The sequence below is a fragment of the Ictalurus furcatus genome, chromosome 22 (genome assembly GCF_023375685.1).
Source record: "Ictalurus furcatus strain D&B chromosome 22, Billie_1.0, whole genome shotgun sequence".
Classification (NCBI taxonomy): domain Eukaryota; kingdom Metazoa; phylum Chordata; class Actinopteri; order Siluriformes; family Ictaluridae; genus Ictalurus; species Ictalurus furcatus.
The window spans coordinates 4,015,619-4,040,014 of NC_071276.1; the positions used below are offsets into that span (position 1 = coordinate 4,015,619).

Sequence of the window (24,396 nt, forward strand, 5' to 3'; positions counted from 1 at the left end):
ACGAGTTGATTTAATTTTCTATAACAGCAGCTCTGACAACAGAGCCAGCTGCACGGTTTATATTAATGCACTCATTCTATTAAGTGGTTGTTTCTATAGTAACATCATTCGTGATAATGATGGGGACTAAATCTAATTTAATGTAAGACTAATAAATCGATTAAGGGATGATTATTCTTTAACAATAAAATAAAAACAATCCTTTATGTGGTGAAGGAGATGTCTGTTTAACATTTATGGAAGGAGTCTCCAGTGCCGAGGTTTTGTAACACTTAACGGTACAGCTGTAACTTTGTTTTTATCCACAGGAAACTCTTCAGGGACAGAAGAGGAAATCTGTCAATCCACCAACGCGTTCCAAACAGGTAGGAAGTGTCACGTGACGGCTACAACGTGAAAAGCTTGAGGCACTAAGAGATTTTTCAAGATTTCGCAGCCATTTCTCTTATTTTGTACAAGGATTTGTATCTGAGCATTAATTGCGAACACCGACGCCCTTACTGCAGCGGAACAGAGGTTCATCTCTTTTTCTTTCATTTAATACAGATGTTGAGAGCTACGGGTCTCACTTGTTTCGGGGCAGTGTCCTCGGATTGCCATCCACCCCTCCGACACCCCAGTATTTATTCTGTCCTCCGTTGGTGCCGCGGTTCCCACTCTCGCCCACAAATATGGACTCGGACACCTCCTGACTGGAGCCCACGTCCTTAGGGTAACTGCCATCACTGACACACACACACACACGGGGGGAAATAAATAAATAAATATAAATAAAGAAATAAATATTTCTAAAATGATGTCACCTGCCACCCCCCTCGTCCACCCGCAGTGACGCACACACGCACACACACACAGAAAGTACCTTGCAAATGACAGTCCGACACCATTGTCTGCAAATCTGTGGCCAAAAAAATTAAAAAGTGCCATGTTATGTATTCATGTTTTATTATTTATACACACACATCACATCACTCTTTTTTTATCATGATGACGTCACCAACCCAGAGTTCCTTATGATGATGTCACCGCCACGGATCCAGGCACCGAGGTCGTTGTTCTTAAAAGAGATCAGCGTGTCGATGAGAGCAGCCACGCGTAACCTGGTCGGGTCAGAGTTCTCATGGGGACGAAACCTGAGCCACACACAAACACACACTACAAGTTAGTCAGGCCGTAAGCCGAGTTCACGCATACCTGGGACTAACACACACAGAGAGAGAAGCCAGTGTAACAGGCGGCCTTGAGGATTTTCTGTTTACTTGCACACACTTCATAATGAGTGAGTGCAGAGGAAAGTCCATCTACACTGAGGTGTCTTTACAGTCAACACTGCCCGAGTCTCTCAGGTGTATACATAAACACGTGCATATTAAAATCGATCAGAAATTCCCCATGGAATTAAGAGTATGATTTTACACTACATGATCTTTAAATATAGATCATAATAAACACTCAATGAGATGCAACTGCACGTAGTCTAGACTAGGGATGTCACGAGAACCGATACTTCGGTACCAACATTCTTAAAACGTGACGGTACTTGTTATTCTGGAGTAGAGTTGGTACCGTTTTTAATGGAGGTACCGAGGTTGCGATTCTTCCGGAACTGAAGGGGGCAGCAAATACGTGCAAGTGTTTTAGTCGGCCCACAAGTGGTAAAGAACAACAACAACTACGAGCACACGGGAAAAACTACAGAAGTTTAGCTCCGCCGCGACTCGTTGAGAGGAAACGTGGTATGGAATATGTAAGTACTTCGCATTCGAGGCGGATGACAACAAACATATAATTGATGCTATCGTCCGTTTCAAACAAAGCGAGGAAACACCTGGAATTTGGTGAAGCACCTGAAAGCCGGTCCTATATTATGTTTGTTTGAGGTAGCTGGCATTGTTGCCATGAAACCAGCTAACGTTACGCTCCGTGTAATGTCAGCGATAGTTATTTTATTTTCATACCACACGGTGGTATCGACTTTGGAATCGAATATCGTGTACCTTTGGTGGTATCGGTCCTGACTACTAGAATCTACTCCGTGACATCCGTAGTGCAGACTGTAGTCATCATTCAGAAACTTCCTCTAGATTATTGTGTGTGCTCTTTGTGATGCTCTTAAAAATCATCTCAGTTTTATCAGTTACTCCTTACAGCATCACTTCTCACTCAGATTCTGTGAAATTTACTCGGGTTCCTTCCTGTTTCTGCCCATCCCGTCTAACCATAGTATGCTGGATGTTTTTCCTCGTACTGGCTCGGTATTAAAACACCAACGACATATTTCTGTCTGATCTGATTACTAACTGATGGGATTAGGACTGCGTCCACTTCACTGCGGCACGCAGCTATCCACCGCCTTGATCAAAGTGACATGGACTGCGTGATGAAATCGCACTTCACTAGCAAGTTTTTGGACATCTTTAGGTAGACTTGACCGTTTTTACTTCTGTGTTTGTTAAACTGGCTTATTATACAACCGAAAGATTGAAAAGTCATACATATTTATGGTCTTAAAGTAGAGGTGTATGATTTTTTTTCAAGTTTGTCCACAGCCTGACATGTACCGTGCGCTGATCAGCCATAACTCTAAAATCACTGACAGGTGAAGTGAATAACGTGGATTATCTTGTTACAGTGGCGTGTGTCAAGGGGTGAGATATGTTACACGGCACGTGAACAGACAGTTCTCGAAGTTGTCAGCTCTTGTTGATGTGCTGGAAGCAGGAAAAATGGGCGAGCGTATGTATCCGAGTGACTCCGACAAGGGCCAAATTGCGATGGCTAGACGACTGGGTCAGCTCCGAAACAGCCGGTCTTGTGGGGTGTTCCAGGTATGCAGTGGTTAGTACCTATCAAAAGTGGTCCAACGAAGGACACAGTGCATCACAGCTTGCTGCGTAGCTGAAGACCGGTCAGAGTGCCCATGCTGACCCCCTACCCACCACCGAAAGCTCCTACAGTGCTCACGTGACCGTCATTCTCTAACGACATTGGGCTCTTTCAGCAGGATAATGCGCCCTGACACACTGCAAAAATTGTTCAGGAACGGTTTGAGGAACATGACAAAGGGTGATGACTCGGCCTCCAAATTCCCCAGATCTCGATCCAATCGAGCGTCTATGGGACGTTCTGGACAAACAAGTCCGATCCACGGAGGCCCGACCTCACAACTTACAGGACTTAAAGGATCTACTGCTAACGTCTTGGTGCCAGAAACCACAGCACACCTTCAGAGGTCTTGTGGAGTCCATGCCTCGCTGTGTTCAGAGCTGTTCTGGTGGCACAAGGGGAGGGGAACCTACACAATTATTAGGCAGGTGGTTTTAATGTTATGGCTGATTGGTGTATAGAGTATACAGTATAGTACAGTGTGTCATATATATATATCTTTTTTTTTTTTACTCTTGACAAGTGTCAACCATTACATCATATTCATCTTTACTTTCCATTGGCTGGTTTCTCAACCGGCCAATCAGAGTGTGAAGAAGAGCTTCTAGCTGTTGAGACTTTGCTGGATTTACCCAGTCCTACGAGTTAGGATATACAGACGTTGATCATTTTGTGTATCGTTGTAAAACGCAATCGGGGTCAGACCTGGCGTTGTTGTCGAGGCAGAGATACTCGCGAGGATCTGCAGCGCTGGCGTTGCTCGTCTTCACTCCTTTGTCGATAAAAAGCCCCGCCTGGAGGACAAACAGCAACCAAGTCGCTTATTTTAATATATATTTATACACTTAGAAAACTTGACGCACTGTATGATAAAGTTATGAACGCGATCAGCGTGGCAGCAGAGGTAGCAGTGTAACATGTTTACAACAGTAGCAGATTAGGCAGCCAGAGGATTTCAGCGCCGTTGCATTCCCTGCGCGGAGAAACTGAGGTGTAGTGTTAATTGGCACAGAGAGTCCAGAGGGGAGTTGCAGCTGAACACAAAAGGGATGAGAAACACTGAACTAAGGAACTTGATCAAGTTTTTTTTTTTTTTTTTTTTTTTTTTTTAAAAAAAAGAAGAAAAAAAAAAGCGCATTTTAATCTGTATTTTGGAAAAGTCAGCGGTGAGGTAATTGATCTGATCATACACCATGACTAACCGTGACACACCTAGTTGAGAGTTTGGGACCGTTTTAAACTTGTTCACATCTGCAGAAGCATTGCAAAACAGGACACGGCACAAGACATACATCAAGGTCACATGGGGAACAGAAGAAAACGATCAATGGTTTAAAAAAAAAAAAAAAAAAAGTCCGAGTGATTTAACATTCGCAGCTTTCTTTCAGATGTTACAGATTACAGGATTTAAATCATAAATATGATTACACTCCATTTTGTTTTCGGTAATACGCATAAACTGAAGTGTCCGCCAAATCCACTCGGGGCTCCTCCTCAGTTTATCACCTGTGGACAAAGACGGCTTAGTTACAGCGTTTCCGTTTCCTGAGGTGTTAATGCACACTGAAAACAGAGGACTGTTATAAAGAGTGTGTGTGTGTGTGTGTGTGTGTGCGCACTTGGAGGAACTGCCATCCGGTTCCATTATAAAACAGTGGCGCGTTTCCAGCAAACAAAAGAGATGGCTAGTTTGTGCACCACCACAAGTACAATCTCTGATCGATTCGACGGTGGAGGTCGTAACGTTCATCGTGGAGCGTCACAGTAAAGACGGTCTGAAATCCGAGCTGCTTTAGTTGGTTCTCGAGCACCGTTTTTTTTTTTTTTTTACCTTGAAGTTGGAATGAACTCTGTTGTTGTAGAAAATCCCCAGCGGAGTGAGTTCAGCTTTGGTCTCAGTTACGAGCCCATGAGAGTCTCCTGTCGAGGAATTGTGAAAGATGTACCAAATTCCTGCGTCCTAGGCAGAGAAAGAACAACAAGTCATACTCTCGCTTGAAGATTTTTTTTTATTTTTTAACTAAGAAAAGCCTCCGAATCAGCTTTTACACTAAATATTTTGAGGAGGAGATCACCAAGTACGACAGCCAAACACACGGAGTAGGAGAAACTGAAGCACACACACACACATTTCCTACCTCATCGTTTATTATAATCATAATCGTATGGCTCTTTACCCATGTCAACGTTTCCACCAACGTTTTCTCCCTTTCCTTCTCTGTCCCTCTCTTCATCTCTCTCCTGTCCTCAGAGCGTTCCTACACGGTAATAACTGTGGGATAAACTGATGCCACATGCCTGTGTTTACATAACCTTCTGCTCATAAAGCACCGAGCAACTGGAATTGGAATGCAAAACGAATTTTACTGCCAAATAAAATTTTAATAAACAAGTGGAATGTAGGCAGCAACCTCATAATCTCGTATAATACCAGGCAATATTACACCCACAGGACTTTAAATCCCACTGCAACCTGATGAGATTAGCTTTATTAATATAAATATATTGCAGCATAATACATTTTAACTCAGGATAGTATATTATTATAGTGAGTGAGGCGTGGCCTCTGGACCTCAGTAAAGGAGATGGGTCAGTTTCAGTAAAAGAGGTGTGGCCTGTCAGCTTCAGTAAAGGAGGCATGGCCTGTATGACTGTCAGCTTCAGCAAAAGAGGCGTGGCCTGTCAGCTTCAGTAAAGGAGGCGTGGCCTGTGTGCCTGTCAGCTTCAGTAAAGGAGGCGTGGCCTGTGTGCCTGTCAGATTCAGTAAAGGAGGCGTGGCCTGTGTGCCTGTCAGATTCAGTAAAGGAGGCGTGGCCTGTGTGCCTGTCAGCTTCAGTAAAGGAGGCGTGGCCTGTATGACTGTCAGCTTCAGCAAAAGAGGCGTGGCCTGTCAGCTTCAGTAAAGGAGACGTGACCTGTATGCCTGTCAGCTTCAGTAAAGGAGGCGTGGCCTGTGTGCCTGTCAGCTTCAGTAAAGGAGGCGTGGCCTGTGTGCCTGTCAGCTTCAGTAAAGGAGGCGTGGCCTGTGTGCCTGTCAGCTTCAGTAAAGGAGGCGTGGCCTGTCAGCTTCAGTAAAGGAGGCGTGGCCTGTGTGCCTGTCAGCTTCAGTAAAGGAGGCGTGGCCTGTCAGCTTCAGTAAAGGAGGCGTGGCCTGTGTGCCTGTCAGCTTCAGTAAAGGAGGTGTGGCCTGTCAGCTTCAGTAAAGGAGGCGTGGCCTGTATGCCTGTCAGCTTCAGTAAAGGAGGTGTGGCCTGTCAGCTTCAGTAAAGGAGGCGTGACCTGTGTGCCTGTCAGCTTCAGTAAAGGAGGTGTGACCTGTGTGCCTGTCAGCTTCAGTAAAGGTGGTGTGGCCTGTCAGCTTCAGTAAAGGAGGCGTGGCCTGTATGCCTGTCAGCTTCAGTAAAGGAGGTGTGGCCTGTCAGCTTCAGTAAAGGAGGTATGACCTGTGTGCCTGTCAGCTTCAGTAAAGGAGGTGTGGCCTGTCAGCTTCAGTAAAGGAGGCGTGACCTGTGTGCCTGTCAGCTTCAGTAAAGGAGGTGTGACCTGTGTGGCCTGTCAGCTTCAGCAAAAGAGGCGTGGCCTGTCAGCTTCAGTAAAGGAGGCGTGACCTGTGTGCCTGTCAGCTTCAGTAAAGGAGGCGTGGCCTGTGTGCCTGTCAGCTTCAGCAAAGGAGGCATGACCTGTGTGGCCTGTCAGCTTCAGTAAAGGAGGCGTGGCCTGTGTGCCTGTCAGCTTCAGCAAAAGAGGCGTGGCCTCAATGTTATCGCTTATTCTTTTGGTTATAACTCAAGTTTGCAGAACACTGAATCAGAATGGAAAGTCAGTCTTCATCACAATCTGACTTCCTGTCTGTTCATTTTAAATAATAAACTTACAGTTCGTTCTCTTCAGTGATCATTGATAGACGGGTTTAATTCACCTGTGAGCCAGCGGCTGCGTTGTTGATCAGATTGTTGTTTGGGTTGGCGATCCAAAATGTCGACACGGCCCTAGAATGCAAACACACACACACACACACACACACAGCATTAACACAAAGTCACATGTAGACAGCGCGCATCATTCACTGTTTCAATACACTGTGTTTATGAAAGAATCATACGAGTATGGACTGTTAAATTCACAACGAAGATCGTATCAATTCAATTTCACACGGGCCCAAATTCTTCTGCCGCGAACGCCGTTTGGGCCAGATCCCCCCCAAGAGTGTATCACATATATGTGCTTTCACATATGTCTTGATGAATTCGGTACAAGTACGTGTACTGTAATATATATTTTAAGATCTCAGTAAATCTCCAATCAGATGAGCCTCATCATACACACACACACACACACACACACACACACACACACAGATCACCCAGCTGTGTGTTTTAATGCATATTATAGCACACTCCAGGATGAATATTTTACCTTAAAAGCCCAGATGGGGGTGGGATTATTCTACATAATGTTTCTACTGCCTGTAAAACCAAACCAAAGCCCCTCAGCGCATGTTTTGAAACTACTGTCATTAGTATTATTGTTATTTTTCTGTACACTGTTGCTGAATCCTTTGCTATCTGTTCTTATCTTAATTCCTTTGTCATGCCTGGAAAATGTCGGTCTGTACGTCCACGTGTTTATGAGCAGCATGTGTTTGTCCAATTAAACAAGGGCTTATAATAGTGCTCTTTTCCACTAGATTTCCAGTGTTCTGTTAGCACCATGGTAACGGTAGTGTTAATGTATCACACAGGACTGAATATCAATGCAATCACTGTGGAATACTCACATACATGGGCATATTACAATAAAGCTAAGAAGAGACAGATACAATGAGGGAGGGTGAGAAGGAGAGAGATACAGTGAGGGGGAGAGAGAAAGTGAGAGAGACAGAGGAGAGACATTGAGAGAGGGATAGAGTGAATGAAAGCGAGCCAGAGATAAAGAGAGTGATAGTGATGAGAGGAGACAGAAGAGAGAGAGAGAGAGGGAGCAAGAGAGAGACAAGAGACAGAATGAGAGATAGAGAGAGGAGAGTAACAAGAAAGAGCCAAAATGAGAGTGGGACACAGAGAGAGACAAGAAGATACAGAATGAGGGAGAGATATAGAGCGAGTCAGAGAAAGAGAGAGAGAAGGATATGCATGTGAAAGAGAGAGAGAGAAAGAGAGAAGGATATGCGTGTGTGTGAGAGAGAGAGAGAAGTATATGTGTGAGAGAGAAAGAGAGAAGGAAATGCGTGAGAGAGAGACAGAGGGGGATATGTGTGTGTGAGAGAGAGAGAAAAGAGAGAGGGGGGATATGCGTGTGTGTGAGAGAGAGAATATGTGTGAGTGAGAGAAAGAGAGAAGTATATGCGTGAGAGAGAAAGAGAGAAGGAAATGCGTGAGAGAGAGAGAGAGGGATATGTGTGTGTGTGAGAGAGAGAGAGGGGGGGGATATGTGTGCATGAGAGGGGGGGGTATGCGTGTGAGAGAGAGGGATATGCGTGTATGTGTGTGAGAGAGAGAGAGAGGGATATGCGTGTGTGTGAGAGAGAGAGAGAGAGGGATGTGCATGTGTGTGAGAGAGAGAGAGGGGGGGGATATGCGTGTGTGAGAGAGAGATGCGTGTGTGTGTGTGTGTGTGTGAGAGAGAGAGAGAGAGGGGGGGGGGGAGAGAGAGAGAGAGAGATATGCGTGTGTGTGTGTGTGTGAAAGAGAGAGAGAGGGATATGCATGTGTGTGTGAGAGAGAGAGAGCGCGTGCGAGAGAGATCGTACTTGCACTCGGTGGCAGGAGACGGTACGTATCCGGGATGTACTCGGTCGAGTATTTTGGTGCACATGGTGTCGTTGCGCTCCGTGGGCAGGATGGTCCCTGGCTTGGTCACTAATCCCAGGTTGTGATAAAACGTGTTCCTCTGCTCGATTCCGTCCGCCAGGAAAAAACAGTGACCCAGCGTGTCGTATCCCACCGTGTCCCTTACCTGAGACATCACACAAACAGCAGAGAGGATGCACTTGACTAACGTGTGTACTTTATGAAACGCCGCTCACACGGGTTCCGGCAGACGCGGCCGTGACCCGAGACGCCCGGAGCGGTTCGGGTGACGGTAAAAGTGGCTGCGTCGTTAGGGCGGCGTGGTGACGTGACTGCTAAAGACGTGCTGGGGTTAACATTATTTCGGTCTCACGCACCAGCAGGCCGTTGGTGGCGTGGATGGAGACGCAGCGGGAGAACGAGTGGTGGATGGAGAGAGAGTCCAGGTAGGCGCGGCCCTCGTCCACGTCACCACACATGTGGAAGTGGACCGGGTGGCTGTCCCTCTCCGCCTGCTGTCCCATGTGCTTCAGCTCCACCTGAGACATGTGCACTGACGAGAAGTTTCCCAGGATCTACACACACACACACACACACACACACAACCAGTGTATAATAATTGCATATTCAGGTGTATTGTGTGTTTCCGCCTAATATCCTCTGTTACATTTGTTTCGTGCTCATCATCGGACCTTGACGTGTCCTCCGAAGGTGTCGTGGGTGTAGTACTGGCACCAGTTGTTCCCATAGCAGGAGCTCTCTATCTCTCCGTGGATCAGGATGTTCCTGGAGAGCAGAGCCACCTCAGCACGCATGTCCACGCCGTCCACGATCTCACCCATGTGAGTGAACTGAGGCTTCCCTGAAACACACACACACACGATCCACCGTTAGGAAGAGTGCTCATGCCTTTCCAAGTGGTTGAAGCGGTGTCACCCAGAGCAGGCATGAAGTCAGTAAGTTGTATTGGACTTCACACGACCTTCCCGTGTCAGACTGCATTATAAACTGTGACCGTTGTAGTGATATCGAAACGCCTAGTGTGAGTCGACTGATAATAAAGGCCAAGTCTCTTTTTTGCTGTTACTCAGGAACAGCAAAAGAACACACCACAGGAAGCATAAAGAGTGTGTATACACACACACACACACACACACACACACACACACACACCCCCCAACATTCAAAACATCTGAAGTATATCTCTGGAGATAGCGGGGATTTATCGGTCTCTTTCTCTGTACTGATGGACCTCTAACCCTTTTCCTGTCTCTGAGGAAGATGGTGTTTATGTCGAAAGTTGCCCCACCCCCCATTATGTCCCTCGGGCAAGAGCTGAAAATAATTCAAATAAACACGGTGAGGTTCGGTGAGACATAAGCTGGAAACCTGCCAAGAAAAGTCGACAAAAATCACGACAGCCCTGTCCGGCAGTAAAGCGATCAGTCCTCACACACACACACACACACACACACACACACACACACGGCGTCTCTCACCTTGTATCCGAAGCTGTGTTTTGGTGCAGTGGGGGCAGGGCAGCAGTGTGAACTCTTCGGCCTGGTGCATGGAATAATCAGTACTGGCCACCACGATCCTGTCTCCTGGCCTCCAGCTGCTCACGTCGTCCTGTACGTTCAGGATCACCTGGTCCACCACGTCCACCTGGAATCCCGAAATGGGGTAACCTGCGGAACAAAAGGGTTTATAGGTTTATATAATGTAAAGGCACTGAAAACCAGAACATATCAGCTGATGAAAGGACTGAAATGTCTTTTTATTAACTCGACATGTACACTACACTCACTCACTCACTCCCTCCCTCCCTGCCCCTGGGCTGTTCTGCATGTTTCTACACACGTCTGGAAACCTCTGAAAGCTCAGAAAAGCAGTAATGACTGCAGTTTAATGAGGTCGCTCTCTTAAACAGCAGGGTTAGGGGCAATTACATGACTCGCGTCTTTTATGAATGCGGTTCCGTTGGTTGTGGTAAGAAAAAAAAAAACCTTTTAAAACGTCTGAAGAAGCTCTTGTGAAGAAAAATGCGCCATTGTTATTACTAAAGCTGCTCCACTGTTAACGCAGGACAGATGACCACCCGGGTAATGACCTTGTGTCTTGCGACCTTTAACCTCAATAAAGCATGGTCGTGTACAAAGAGGTGTTTAATTCTGTGCGACGGATATTACCTCAGCGTTGAAGGTACGGTTGGATTTCCTGTCTCTCGTCATTTAAGCAACGGAAACTCGCATGACGCAAGTATTGCTCAAGCAGCACACATCGACGCTTTCACGGCCGAGTGCTGCGTCGTAGGAGTGCCATCAAAGACGCTACAGCTACACGCTGTCTTTATCGTGCTGACTCCCAGAGGCAACCCTATAATGGCTCTAATACGACGTAATTGATGCCGCAAGGAACATTTCCAGCCCAAAGAGCTGTCCGTCTCAGCGGGCCGGCCTGGTTCATCCTCTCACTACGAGCCGCTCATTCAGAACGGCAGTGTCCGGCGTGGGCAGAGATAATTCAGCATTAATAGCTGGAGGTGGAAGAAGCCTGGCGCACAGAGCTGTCTTTGTGTCTCAGTAACAGACTGTGCCAGTAATCGTTATACGACGTCACAGGATATTCAACACTGGGTTTATTCTTGTATCACGGGCGCTTCAAATTAAAATATCGACATTATTTTAATTATAAGCGGATAAGATTAAGACTCTTAGGAGTGAAAATAGTTAGCTTTGCGCATAAGAGGAATAAAACACTTCAGGGGAAGCAGTTCTTGGAAAATAAACAACTTTGACACGGTAACAGTAAATCCGCTTCACGTTGTTGACTATTTTCCTTTAACACCCCCCGGAAGTATTTTATTTATTTCACATTTTGCAATTGAAACATTCTGAAAAACAGAGCGATTGATTTAATATTACTGCCTGCGAACTCCGCAGTGTTCTCAGAAATGCAGGGAAGCCTGCTGGAGGCAGAAGAACAGTAGTGCTAATAAAACATCTCCTTCGAAGAAGAGGTGTTTAATGAGCGAGTGTGTGTGTGTGTGTGTGTGTGTGTGTATTAGGCTTTGCGGTCAAGCCGTTTCATTTGACATGATTTAGGGCCCTACTGTTTCTCTACCTTCTGGGAGCGCTAACGATGAAGCGCTACAATCAGTAGCACAGGTAAACAAGTAGCTACAACACCGTGCGCTCATAAAAATTTAAACAAACATTACAGTGTAAAAAATCGACGGCAGATACACAGTTTAGCGTTAGCTCATGGTATTTTAAATGGAGAGGCGTTCGAGTGACTGTGTAGGTAATCATCGTGCTGTGACTCGACACTGATTTTGTAACTTGCCGTTCCACCACTCGCTGTAGGCGGACACGAAGAATCGCACGCCGTCCACAGTGACGAAATCTCGCCGAGCCAGCGCCTTTCCCCCCGTGTCGTGGTTCTCGTGTTCGCGTACTTCCTCTACGCATGAGCTGTTTCCTCCACCGACCACCGACACCAGCGCCCACGCCTGCCTGCGAAAGGGAGGGGGAGGGGGAGGGGGAGGGGGGTGGGGGGGAGAAAAGAAACTTCAAATAAATTCTGTAATGATAACTTCTACCAATTCATCACTTTCCTAAATGTTTATTTTGGTTTAAAATTAAACGCAGACTGCGCTTGAGGAATGGCGTGTCTCGTGTTGATCAGTATCAGTTTATATATTGCGTCAGAGAGTGTAGCAAAAAACAAATCACAGATATGCTATTTCTGTCCATATCGTGCAGCCCTACCTATACCTGTAATCTAGATCAGTTTCCTCCGGGTACTCCGGTTTCCTCCCCCAGTCCAAAGACATGCATGGTAGGAGGATTGGCGTGTCCGTAGTGTATGAATGGGTGTGTGAATGTGTGTGTGCACGGAAGGAGCCTCCCCGGCGCACCCTGGGCAACGTTCAGTATCATACTGCTGAGCGGCTAATCCTTCCACCACGATGGTTCCACTATGAAGTGGAACCTCGACATGAAAAGAAGAAGAAGAAGAAGAAGAAGAAGAAGAAGAAGGTTCTTTCCCATTCTTCCTGGCAAATCTGCTGAAGCGCCGTCAGACTGAATGCAGCGCGTAGTTGGTGAACAGCAACTCCAGTGTAGATCAGGGTTTAGATGAGTGTGTTTAGGGTGGCTGGCCTGTTGGAAGGTGAACCTCCAACCCTAGTATCAAGTCTCTTGCAGACTGGAACAGGTCTCCTTGGATTGCCCTGTGTTCGGCTCCATACATCCATCTCACCCTCAATTCTGACTAGTTTCCCAGTTCGTGCTGATGAAAAGCTTTCCCGATACACGACGCTACCGCCATTCATTGTAGGGATGGCGTCTTCAAAGCGATGAGCAGTATGGGCTTTCTGCCAAAGCCTAAAACTTCAATTTTGGATTTCATATAGCTGTATTTATTTTAAAGAATGTCTTCCTTTATGGCGTGTCTAGGTTACGGTTCCATGTATGTTGTCTAAACCTCTTCCAGGAACAGAAGTATTTATATATTGAGATCATGTGACACTAACGGTACACGGTTCAACTCCATTCAGCAAATTACATGACTTCTGACGGTGACTGGTGGGAGACTGTAACACTGCAAAATGTGGAAAAGTTCAACAGGGGTGGTTTCTAGAAAGCACAAACTCCTGTGGAACTGTGGTGGAACACTTACTGACTGTTATAAAGACCCAACACTGGAGACTCCTTCCATGAAAGTAAGCATTCTGCGTTCTACGGTTCTACAGTACCGTTTAACTGAGATTGTGAAATGTCTTAAAGGATGTGTAGACTATTCAGAGCAGTCCTCGTAATTATGAAGGACTAACAACCGAAGCCAGTGTGCATACCATGAACCCGATGCTCCTTCAAGGACATGAACTCGCTATTCTTCATTGTTATCTTGTGCGGAAAAGTGAAATGCTAGACGAAGCCGAACCGTGCTCGGCTCCCTGCGCTATGAAGTGTTGACGGCACTGAGGAAGTGGAAGTGGCTCTGGGTCACCACACGCATCGGGCTTCATGACAGATTAAGTCGACAAATTAGTCTCTTCCTGCCTCTTAAAAACCGTCATGCTACGGCAGAATCACGCGAACCATACCTATAACTGAACTTCAAGACTTTTATAGCAAATGAGATCATGCTTGAGATTGATATCTTGCTCTTCAGGATATAGGTTACAAATAGATAACACGTTACGCCATGCTTCAATGCCAGCGGCTAATACTATACCATCTCTTGTGCTCTCTCTCTCTCACACACACACACACACACACACACACACACACAGAGAGAGCGCAGGATGACGTTCAGTCTTTGGCAGAAATGTGAAATGGGACGATGACTAGCCTAAGCGTGTCCCTGTGAAGCTTAAGAGAAAACCTGCCACCGGAGTGAGAGTTTTACAGGCTAGTTAAGCTTTATTGAGCTTCTGCTTTTAACGCTACTGCTACTTTTAGACTCTTATGACTGAGTTCTTAAGTCCTACTTCATTTCTGCTTGAGCGAGTGGCTGCTTTTGGAAAAGAAAAGAGAAAAGAAAAAAGAAAAAAAAAACCTACGATCCCTTCTTCATCTCAGAAACACTTTAGCACCAAAGAAATGTCCCTTAAACGACAGACTCAAACAACTCGCACTCTTACATCTTACGGTACGCAAATGTCCGTCTTTCTCCAGAGAGTCAGTGCTTCAAATGCAAAATATCTGCCAAAGAAATAAAAAGTAAACGCCCCCCCCCACCCACTTTTCCCATCAAAGTCACACCAAATGCAAGCAATAACAGCCATTTCCTGTGAAAGGAACAGAAGAGCCACCTGGGTATAGTGAAGAGTTCAGATGGATTGGTGAGACCGGGGCGTTGGTTTCCGGCACATGACTAGAAACGGCACCAAGTTCCAACATGCAAGTCACACAAAATCAATTCAGGGGTTTTTTTTTGTTTTTTTCCAGGCTTATTGTTTCTCTAATCAGATTACAGCACGGTCAGCGTGATTCCCACAAAAATATAAAAAGAAATTGTAAAACTCGCCAACGTGCAAGCTTCAAACCCGAGCTGGTCATCCATTTTGCTTCGGTTTGAGCAGTACATTTTCTCACCACGATAACGGCCCAGCATTTCATCCCAGTTTGTTTAACGATGTTGTACGACAGTGCTGTTATAGACTCGATTCTGTTTAGTCGGAGTGTTGATGAATGTATTAACGTGTTAAAGCGAAGGGGTCGCTCTGTAACCGAGTCTGCAGGACAGAGGAGGCTTCGCGTAATGGTTTTCTCTGTAACAAGCTGTGGTTTTTTGGGGGGTTTTTTCTCGGGGGAGGGGGGGGGTTCAGTTCTAATAATAACCACGGCGGTCTTTTTTTAAGTCACATCAAGACTCTGACCAGAAAGCTTCCTCATGAATCATACGCACACCCATTACCATTACTACCCCAAACCCCACCCCCACCCCCCACGCTGAGGTATCAGAAGAGGAGGAGGGAACTCGGCCTGTGCGTTACGCATGTTTGGTGCCAGATGTTTCTGTTTGTGCAGGAGGGCCACTGGTGAGGGCTCATGCCAAGCCTTCAAAGGCACTGTCAAGTCAAGACTGCTGAGATGGGTGGAAGAAAAAAAAAAAAAAAGAACAAGGGAGAGAGAAAGAGAGAGAGAGAGAGGAAGAGACAGAATTTCTGAGAAAGGGCAGAGAGTGTGCGTTTGTGCTTGGTGGTGGGGTGTGTGTAAGCATTTTAGAGCTCAATGGGTACAAACGTTTGCATCCGGCTTCTTAAGGTCACTCCACACTGTGTGCGTGTGACGTGTCCTTTGAGCTGGTCCTGACTGCCAGGTCAGTACAGGCCGTGTGTTTTGTTCAGACAAATCTTACACAGAAATGCAAAAGTCAGCTCATTTTTCAGCACACATCCTGGAAATCATGCCTGCCTGCCTAACCCTCCAGTGGTGCTCTTCCTGTACAAACAGAGAGGGGAAACATGGGAGGGAATGGCAATTGGACCATTTTTTTCCAAGGTAAGATGCCAGGATGGAGTAAAGTTTAGTGCTGCAGAGAAACTAAGGCCCATTAGCGACCCATTACAGTGCGGATATGGCAAACATCTCAATTGGTTCCACACTGGAGGTCTTTGTGTGTGTGTGTGTGTGTGTGCGCCTGTACTTTCAGTAGGTCTCGATACGTCTGGCGTTACCACTACAATACCACAGTTTGTTCTAATTTAACAACAAATAAAATGTCAACGAAGTACAAGCGTCGAACCAAAGGACACAGCTGATCGAACGGCTGTCAGGAAGTGGTGCAAAGAAATGTATTCAGAGATTCACGTGAGACTATGGGAAGGGGCGGAGTTTCCAGGGGTGTCCATTAATATCGGCCGGTTCGGTCACTCCGGATTCGTGCACCAAGCAATTTCTGAGCGCACCTACACGAAAGGCGTAACGGTTATGGGGTCCTAACTTTGAACGATTCGCAACATGTTGAGAAACATATGAGAAAAGGACACAGGGCCATTTTTTTTTCTGCCCAAGAGTGTAGTCAGGACTGAATGAAGCAGCTGGTATGGAACAATGAGACACTTTCCACGGTCTATCAGAGTAAACATGTTAGTTTCGTTTCCTCTTCTATTGTTCTCAACAGACTAATATAAATACTTGTGTAGTTGTTATAACATTCAAGACGTCATAGAAAGTCTTTTGTCTAGAAGACAAAGACCTCTCATAAGACTATAAGACCATGACATCTCGTGTCAGCTCTCTTTGTGTTTCGGGCATCATCAGCTCGATAAAATCTGGAGACGTGAGGAATGTATTTTGTTTTAAATCGTTGTACATTGTAAGTCACAAGAGCAGGTCACTGCTCGTCAGTTCTAACTAAGGGGGAAAATCCTGGATATTTAAACACTGTGCGATTCACCCATGTAATGAAGATGTAATGTGTCAAATCTGATCCAATGCTGATCCAGTCAGGCGTTCTGGCCCAGTATACCCAGTATGAGATCCGTACACGCGCATTACATTTACCTGTACATCGTTTACATTACATGATTGTTAGTGCTATATACTGCTGTAGTTAATTAGCTCCATGTGCAGATGAACCCTTTTTAACTCCCAGGACCTTTTATCAAGTCCAGACTTCCACTTCTCACACTTCCTTTAGTTTCACTAGAATTACTTTGGCACTATATGGATACATGTACCTGTATTTGAGCTCACGGACATGGCGGCTGCCCAGAAGCCCCTGGATGGTATTCTTGGTCTCGTCCAGGAGGCTCTTGGCGGCCGAGTCGCCCACAGCGAGAGCGACGATGCGCCCGCGTGGCAGCAACTGCAGCATCTGGGTCAGCTTCCTGCTGTCGTTCTGCGAGTCGTGCGTGTCGAAGCGTTCTATGCTTAGCAAAGCGCCCGTGTCCTGGTCCACCACGCGAAGGTTGATCCCCCGGCTGAAGTTCCTCTGGAAGGCGTAGCTGCCCGCTGCCAGGCCTGTGGCAGGCACGGTACGTGTCAGTAGAGTCCAGGATGGCCGCTGCAGGCCGTGGAGCTCCAGCGTGCCACCGGGACGCACGCCCACAAACTTGCGACCGAAACCGGGCACGGGCGAAACGGAGGCATCGTCTGAGCGGCCCATCAGCGTGATGGTGGCGTGGGAACGATAGCGACACTTCGGGGCACCGACGTGAAGGGCGCCTCCTTCTTCAATTAAAATGTAGTGTGTTCGTAGAGTAATGTTGTTCGAACCTTCTTTATTATCGGCAAACACCACTGACCCTGTGAAGGAAGCGAGATTACTCAGAATAGGCAGGAAAAGTGGCTGAAAATGAAAAACATGCAAAAACCGCCCCTGGTTTTCATCCATTGATAGCTGCACTGCGTTACATACACTCAGTCTCCAGAGTCACATGATCACACCTTACCTCCTGATTGGATGGTGAGGGAGTGGAGGGTTGCTGATGCAGTCAGCTTGAACAGTTGTCCATTACGCACCACCACAGCCTTTTTTGGGTTTTGTCCCGGGTTCCAGTCACTCAGGGTCAGGTTGTGGTCAGGACAGTTCTCTATAGCACACAGAACAAACAGTTCATGCTTATTGCAACGGCTTAATGTTTCACAAGCCTGTTCAGAGTAACTGCAGCCAGAGGACGAATAAGAGTTTTGCTCGGCAACAACTGATTTATCGGCTACGCTAGACAAGTGCTTTACGGCGCAAAGTCCTAAACGCTTCGTTAGAACAGGACAGGACTTTATTAGAAGGAGGGTGTTTCGTATGTTCCGCGGATCAAGCTGTGCAGAAGCAGGAGCTGTGCTGCTCTATCTGTTGGATTTAGAGGCAGATTACTGAGTGTTTATGGGGCTAATGAAAACCTGCAGAAAGTCTGCTTACTGAGAAACATGCATGTGGAGTTATACAGAGTGGGCTTTTATTTCCCAAAAGTATGAGAAACGGACTACACTGAGATGACTTCAAAGAGCGACAGCAGAACCTGTGCTTTAACACAACAAACATAACCTATTTTACATACCGTGTTCACAATGCTACGGAGGTACATGTCTCTCAGAGCGCATGTTTCCATTTGGGTACAAAATCTTGATTCCTGTTTCACCCATGAGAATTATTCAAGTGTAATGGCACTTCCTGCCACCAACCGGCTCCATCAATACGCCATCAATCTCACAGATGCTTCCCTTCGAATCTGGCTGAGCTCGAACATATCTGAAGAGAATCCAGTTGTGCAAAGCTTGTAGAGACTTACCCAGGAAGACTTAAAGCTGTAATTGCTGCCAAAGGTACTTACAACGTACTGAATAACGGGTCTGAATACCCATGATGATATTTACAGCCCCCTCTATCAAATATTCAATTTGATTCGTGTAGCGCTTTTAAGAACGGACGTTGTCTCAAAGCAGCTTTACAGTAACATATAAACACAGGATAGAGATTTTAAGTGTGTGAATTTATCCCTATTGAGCGAGACGGTGGAGATGGTGGTGAGGGAAAAACTCCCTGAGATGATACGAGGAAGAAACATTGAGAGGAACCGGACTCAGAAGGAAACCCGTCCTCATCTGGGTAACGACGGATAGTGTGAAAGTAAAAGAAAGTTCATTATGGTTTTTACATGAAGTCTGTTTGTTGAACTAGTCCACTGTTCACTAAAGGAGACCTGAGTGCAGACCTGCATGTGGTAATTGCAGTCCCAAGGCCATCGCAGCAACCGTACTGTTATTTACTTTAATTTACTTGAAGACTTATCTGTTCCTATACTTTCGCCCACCTATATATTGGGTGGTCTGATACAAAAAAAAATGTATGTTGTTTAACACATGTAAATGTAAATACCGAGAATAAAAGCTGAAATCCTAAACTCTCGTCTCACATCCATCTTTTGATCTCAAACCCAAACGTCTTTGGTGTACAGCACAAACAAATGAGTTGGCCTTGCCGTTCCGATAGTTTCAGAGGGGACTGTTGGTAAAAGCAGCTAGAAACCGGCGAGCCCGTTCGGATTATAGTATGGCGAACGATGTGCAAATGAGAAGCAAAAGGATGTAGTGATTACCAACAAACGTGAGAGACGCTTTTTTTTTTTTTGTCCTTACCAGACATTCACTCCTAGTCAAGAAATTAATTGTTAAAAATTTTAGCTATGACCACTATATATTTCATCTTTATCAAAATTTTTTTTCTGGTCAAGATGATGTAGAAATTGGCAACCTGGAGAAAACCAGGAACAAAGCGATTTGGGCGAAAATAATTTTTAAAAAAAAATGATGAGTGAGTGCAGTTTATGTTTGGAAAATGTGCTACTGCAGTACTACAGTGGAGTCTCACTATCGAGGACTTGGCTGGAGCTGAGACTGAGGACGAGGATGATCACGAAGAAGAGCAGGCCGAAGAAGACCCCGGTGCAGATGTACGTGTTTTTCCTCTGCTGCCAGTTGGGGATTTCCGGAAGGTGAACGGCAGGCGGTCGCGCCGGTGGCGGAGCCAGCGGCTTCGGACGTGCTGGAGGTGGAGGCAGGGCTTTGACAGGGGGCGGAGATCTCACAGGTACAACCCGGGTCATAGTGTAAGGCGCTGATCCGTTGGACGGAGTCACTAATTGGGGAAGACGGCCGGGGCCTCTGTTCCCCTGCATGGTGCAGCCGAATGGCACTTTCTACAGGATGAGAGGGGAGGGAGAATAAGACCAATAAACAAACCAATACATTTTAAATCGTGTAAAAAAAATTTTAAAATTCCATTTGTTTTTTTTTTTATATTTTGGTATTAAGTCAGAACATCCAGTCCAGACAATCCAGTTATACAACTGCAGCTAAACGACTCTCAGTTTCAGGCTGCTGTCTGGCACCATGTGTTCTCATGGCATGGGCCCATGTGTGGATATTTTACATTTTTCAAGGTATTTACACAAACACATGGCACCCATTAAGTCAAACACAGAGAGAGAGAGAGAGAGAGAGAGAGAGAGAGTCCACCCCCTCAATCCTAGACAAACACACTCCAAGGCTACGTTCACTATTTATTTATTTTTTTGCTCATATCCAATCGCTCAGCCTCGACGTACATGTCGAACACGACTGGCACTTTCCAAACGACTAACGGCGCGTTCGTGTAGCATCTGCACGTCGTTAAAATAAAACAAACGCGTCATATTTGCGGTAGCAAACCGAACGAGCTGCCAGCACAAGCCTTCATCGCGGTCCAAGTCCTGGGCGGCCAAGATGCAAGGACGCCTGCATTTCCGCAGCTGTTACAGTCTAATCATTTGTAAAATCCTGACACTGACACTGTTAGGCACGCGTACGCTTGTGATACGTCTCCGGTGTAGGCGCACGTATGAACAAACTGGACCGGTGTGTTCGCATGATGAGAGAAAAAAAAATAAAAATCTACTCTGTCACGGTGGAGATGAAAAGGTCAAGCCTGTGCGTGAACACAGCCCAAATGCTGATATTACACAGGTTTCACCACAACGTGCTTCTCTATCAAAACGTGTGTGTTTTATAATGATAAAAAAAGAAAAAAGAATTTCACTACACATACCCGAGCATACTAAAATTATCTTCTACCTCAGAACGCTCACCGAATATAAAAAATTCGCAGCCAAAGTTTCAACAACAATTAACAAGCGATACACTGTGCAGGCCTACGACACACACCGCGAGGTGTAGAAACAGCAGCTGGGGTAAATGGAGGATAAACGCTGCTTCACGTGAGCCGACCGGTCAGACAGGTCAGCCGAAACGAATTATCCAATCAGATCATCTGGATTCGATTAGGTCCCATCTGAAAAGAGCGATATTATCAGGAGGTAACGCAGCTCAGGAAACTTTCTGTCCGGCGCAGAGAACTCAAAAGGGTTCAACAACCCACGCTAGTGCTATTGGGACTTCTTCGGAAATATGATTCATGTCTGTCAGGACATGTCACTGTGGTGATTCATCCACGCACAGACACGCCCATCGGGGATCAGAGGACCAGTGCGCGTTACAGCATGGCACCGCGATATTAAAGACCGATAATATCAAAGCCGGATAATACCGCGATGCTACGAGATCGCCAGTGTCGAATCTGGATTGGATATCGTCTGACACGCAGAGCTCCGACATCAGAATCAAGAATTTAAACCTGGTACGCGCGGTCTTTAAATTCCCAATGGAAATCCCAGGATTTGTTTCCGTACTCCCTTTTGAAAGAGGACGTCAGGTGACAGAGTGCCGAAGCGCTCGACTCGATTCACGCAACAGCCAACGGCGTTCGAGTAGCTTAGAGAACCGGCTAAATACGGAGATCAGCGAAGAGTTTAAACGAGAAACTGTGGAGGATTTCTCACAGACGCCGATACACTTTGATCCCGGACGACGCGTTCACGGCGTCACGCCGCGTGTGTTCGAGTCGACGTCTAAAAGACGTCGGCAAGAGAGCGGTCGCTCGGAGAAATCCGACGTGGTAGAATAAAACGATATTACCGGCTCTTACTAATGGAAAATCCCGGACAGTGTACAAAAACACAAGCGATCGGCAGCTCCTCCAAATAAACACCAACTCGGACATACTCCACTCGCAAACCGTGTTTTACTCAGGATATGAGCTACTAGTATAGAGCAAGACACGCCCCTGGGGCGGGGCTTAACATTCTAGAACATGTTTAATTGGACGAACACAAGACTAGTACAGAATGAGTCAATATGTTCGTTGTGGGTTTTATTATTGCGTTTTCACACCTGTTTGTTTGTTTATTTTCTAGATTTAGTATCATAACACTAAGGACAGATACACAAAGCCCTGAAACACCTATTTATATTCCAAACCTAAACATGCATTTGTTTTTGTTTTTCTTTTTACGCCAGCCCTCAGGTTTGTTTGGAATATTTTGTTGTCAGTTTGTCATCAGTGTGATGTTTTTGTTTTCTGAGAGATATTTCTGGATTTCTGCTCAGCTGTTGTTCGGCTTCATGTGAAAGGTTTACGATTATTACAGGTCTGAGAGCTGGAACCGAAACATCACAGCGGATTTAACAGGAGCTAATGAGGCAGATTCGGCGTTTTAAGCGACGTTAATAGCAGGAAGTAGGTATTTCTCTGCACAAAAGCAGTGTAAAACTTTCCCCTGGGATACAGCTTCAGTGCACGCGAGGCGGTTTGTTTCTCCTCTTACCTTCCGCGAGACTCACTCCGCGCTCGCGCTCGCCATTTCGCAGGCCTCGTGGAAACAAAAACACAAACCAAAACAACACAAAAAACTCTTCAGTGTGACTTCTGCTTATCTTTGTTTTTAATAAATAATTTTGGTTACATGTTTCGGGTAATTTAATCCACCAGCCCCGGCAGCTCTGCACCGACAGCGTGTCAGAGAAGAAATGAACTAACGGGAGCAGCGCGTAGCAGCGTCTACAGCAGGGGGCGCGTCTACAGAAGGGGGCGGAGCTTCTCAGCGCAGCAGCTTCTATAGCAGGGGGCGGAGCTTCTCAGCTCATACGTCACGCAACACGTGCTTCAACGTAACGCTTCTTATTAATATTTATTTTGCTTATTTCTATTTGTACATATTATAATTTAAAGCCACGTGCCTTAAAATGCTTTCTAACGGCGTATATTTAAACCTTAACCTGTTATATAGAGTATACAGCAATATATATATTGTTTTCAAGCATTCATACAAGTTCATCTAAAATCTAAGAGTTATGTCATGTGTGAGGAATAAAACATTTAGGGGCGTGCTGTTATAGAAAAATAATCACCCATGGGGTGGAGCGATGAAGCAGAGTCACTGTTACCCCACCAAAGTCCTATAAGTTCCTATAACGTCACGAGCCCAAGTGTTTTATTCCTCTTTTACCACAGCAGTATGGCAACGCCTAACCCATCCTTTTCCATCCATCCCTATCTTTTGTACCGCTTATCATACACAGGGTCACGGGGGAGTCTGGGAACTCAGGGCACAAGGCAGGGGACACCCTGGACGTGGTGCCAACCCTTCATAGGATTCAATCACACACACACACACACACACACACACACACACACAATAAGGACAATTTAGAAATGCCAGTCAGCTTACAGTGCATGTTTTTGGACTGACGGAGGAAACCCATGTACCCAGAGGAAACCCCCGAAGCACAGGGAGAACGTGCAAACACCAGGCACACAGGGCGGATTCGAAACCCCCATCCCCGGAGGTGCAAGGCGGACGTGCTAACATACACGTGATAACGTTACATATTAAATGATGACAAGTTGTACTTTTTATCTGTTTACAATTACATCTACTGTTGCAGAATGTACGCAAAACAACTTCTCTGTTACATCATAGCAGCTATAATTTAGTCGAGACGAGTCATTCCCTCACCTGTTTTATTTTCTCTTCTCTTGAAGTTAATAAGACAAAAAAGCAGATTCTCACGTTACTGAGAAACCACAAATTCCCCTGTCCTGAAGACTTTCCCATTAAAAGTTCAAGTTACAGCTTTACCTCTTACAGTGGGCAATGTTACTGTCTCACACCACTGGTTTAATCCCGAGCTCAGGTTACTGTCTGTGCAGAGTTCCTGTGCATGTTCTCCCTGTGTCTGTCTAGGTTTCCTCCGGGTTCTCAGGTTTCCTCCCAAAAACATGCCAATGGCTGGATTGGCAACGATAAATTCCCCTTAGGTGTGAACGGGTGTGTGAACGTGTGTGCATGGTGCCCTGTGACAGAATTCCCGCCCAGCGTTCCCGAGGTAAGCTCCGGATCCATCACGACCGTTACACTTACTGAAAGTGAGTCAGCGGTATGAACCACTGACACTGGAGACTCCTTCAATAATTGTTACATAAATGACTTCTTACACAAAACGTCACATCGGCAATTACACAGTTTTTCAAAAAAATTTGTTTATGTGGCTCGTCCGCCGTACAAGTGCCTGCGTAAGACGTCACTATGGAAATGATAACATTGACTGATTAATGAGTGCATTCATATAAACCTTGTGATTTGCTTTGAAATGATTATTGTCAGGGCTGCTGCTGTAGAAACTTAATCAACACCTTCTGACCAATCAGAATCGAGAATTCAGCACTGTGGAATAAAGATATTACACAGTGTTGCTATAATGAATGACATGTGCGTATATGAAATTATGTAGACGTTCCTCCTTTGAAGGCTGAAAAGAGAATGAAAATGACCAATGAGGAAACAGCTCAGAATAAACAGAACATCAATAACCAACAGAATCCCAGAAAAAAA

The 24,396-nt window shown here is 45.8% G+C and overlaps 1 protein-coding gene across 3 annotated transcripts in view; it reads right to left on the minus strand.

Annotated features, from left to right (window-relative positions):
• The window catches only part of cemip2 (cell migration inducing hyaluronidase 2), a 32,077-nt gene extending 9,501 nt beyond the window's left edge, over positions 1-22,576 (minus strand). Inside the window, exons 1-15 of one of the 3 annotated variants that reach the window (XM_053654067.1) lie at positions 22,330-22,576; positions 19,500-19,827; positions 17,584-17,724; positions 16,870-17,437; positions 12,021-12,190; positions 10,175-10,363; positions 9,368-9,537; positions 9,053-9,250; positions 8,636-8,841; positions 6,806-6,875; positions 4,718-4,846; positions 3,592-3,680; positions 1,002-1,133; positions 863-898; positions 570-725 (exon numbers count right to left, since the gene is read on the minus strand). In XM_053654067.1, the coding sequence (XP_053510042.1) occupies positions 570-725; positions 863-898; positions 1,002-1,133; positions 3,592-3,680; positions 4,718-4,846; positions 6,806-6,875; positions 8,636-8,841; positions 9,053-9,250; positions 9,368-9,537; positions 10,175-10,363; positions 12,021-12,190; positions 16,870-17,437; positions 17,584-17,724; positions 19,500-19,806 (2,561 nt within the window). In that variant the 5' untranslated portion in view covers positions 19,807-19,827; positions 22,330-22,576. Of the gene's footprint in view, positions 1-569; positions 726-862; positions 899-1,001; positions 1,134-3,591; positions 3,681-4,717; positions 4,847-6,805; positions 6,876-8,635; positions 8,842-9,052; positions 9,251-9,367; positions 9,538-10,174; positions 10,364-12,020; positions 12,191-16,869; positions 17,438-17,583; positions 17,725-19,499; positions 19,828-21,640; positions 22,306-22,329 lie in introns of those variants that run through there. The other 2 variants (XM_053654066.1, XM_053654068.1) reach the window with 2 other exon arrangements.
• Between the last annotated feature and the right edge of the window lie 1,820 nt (positions 22,577-24,396).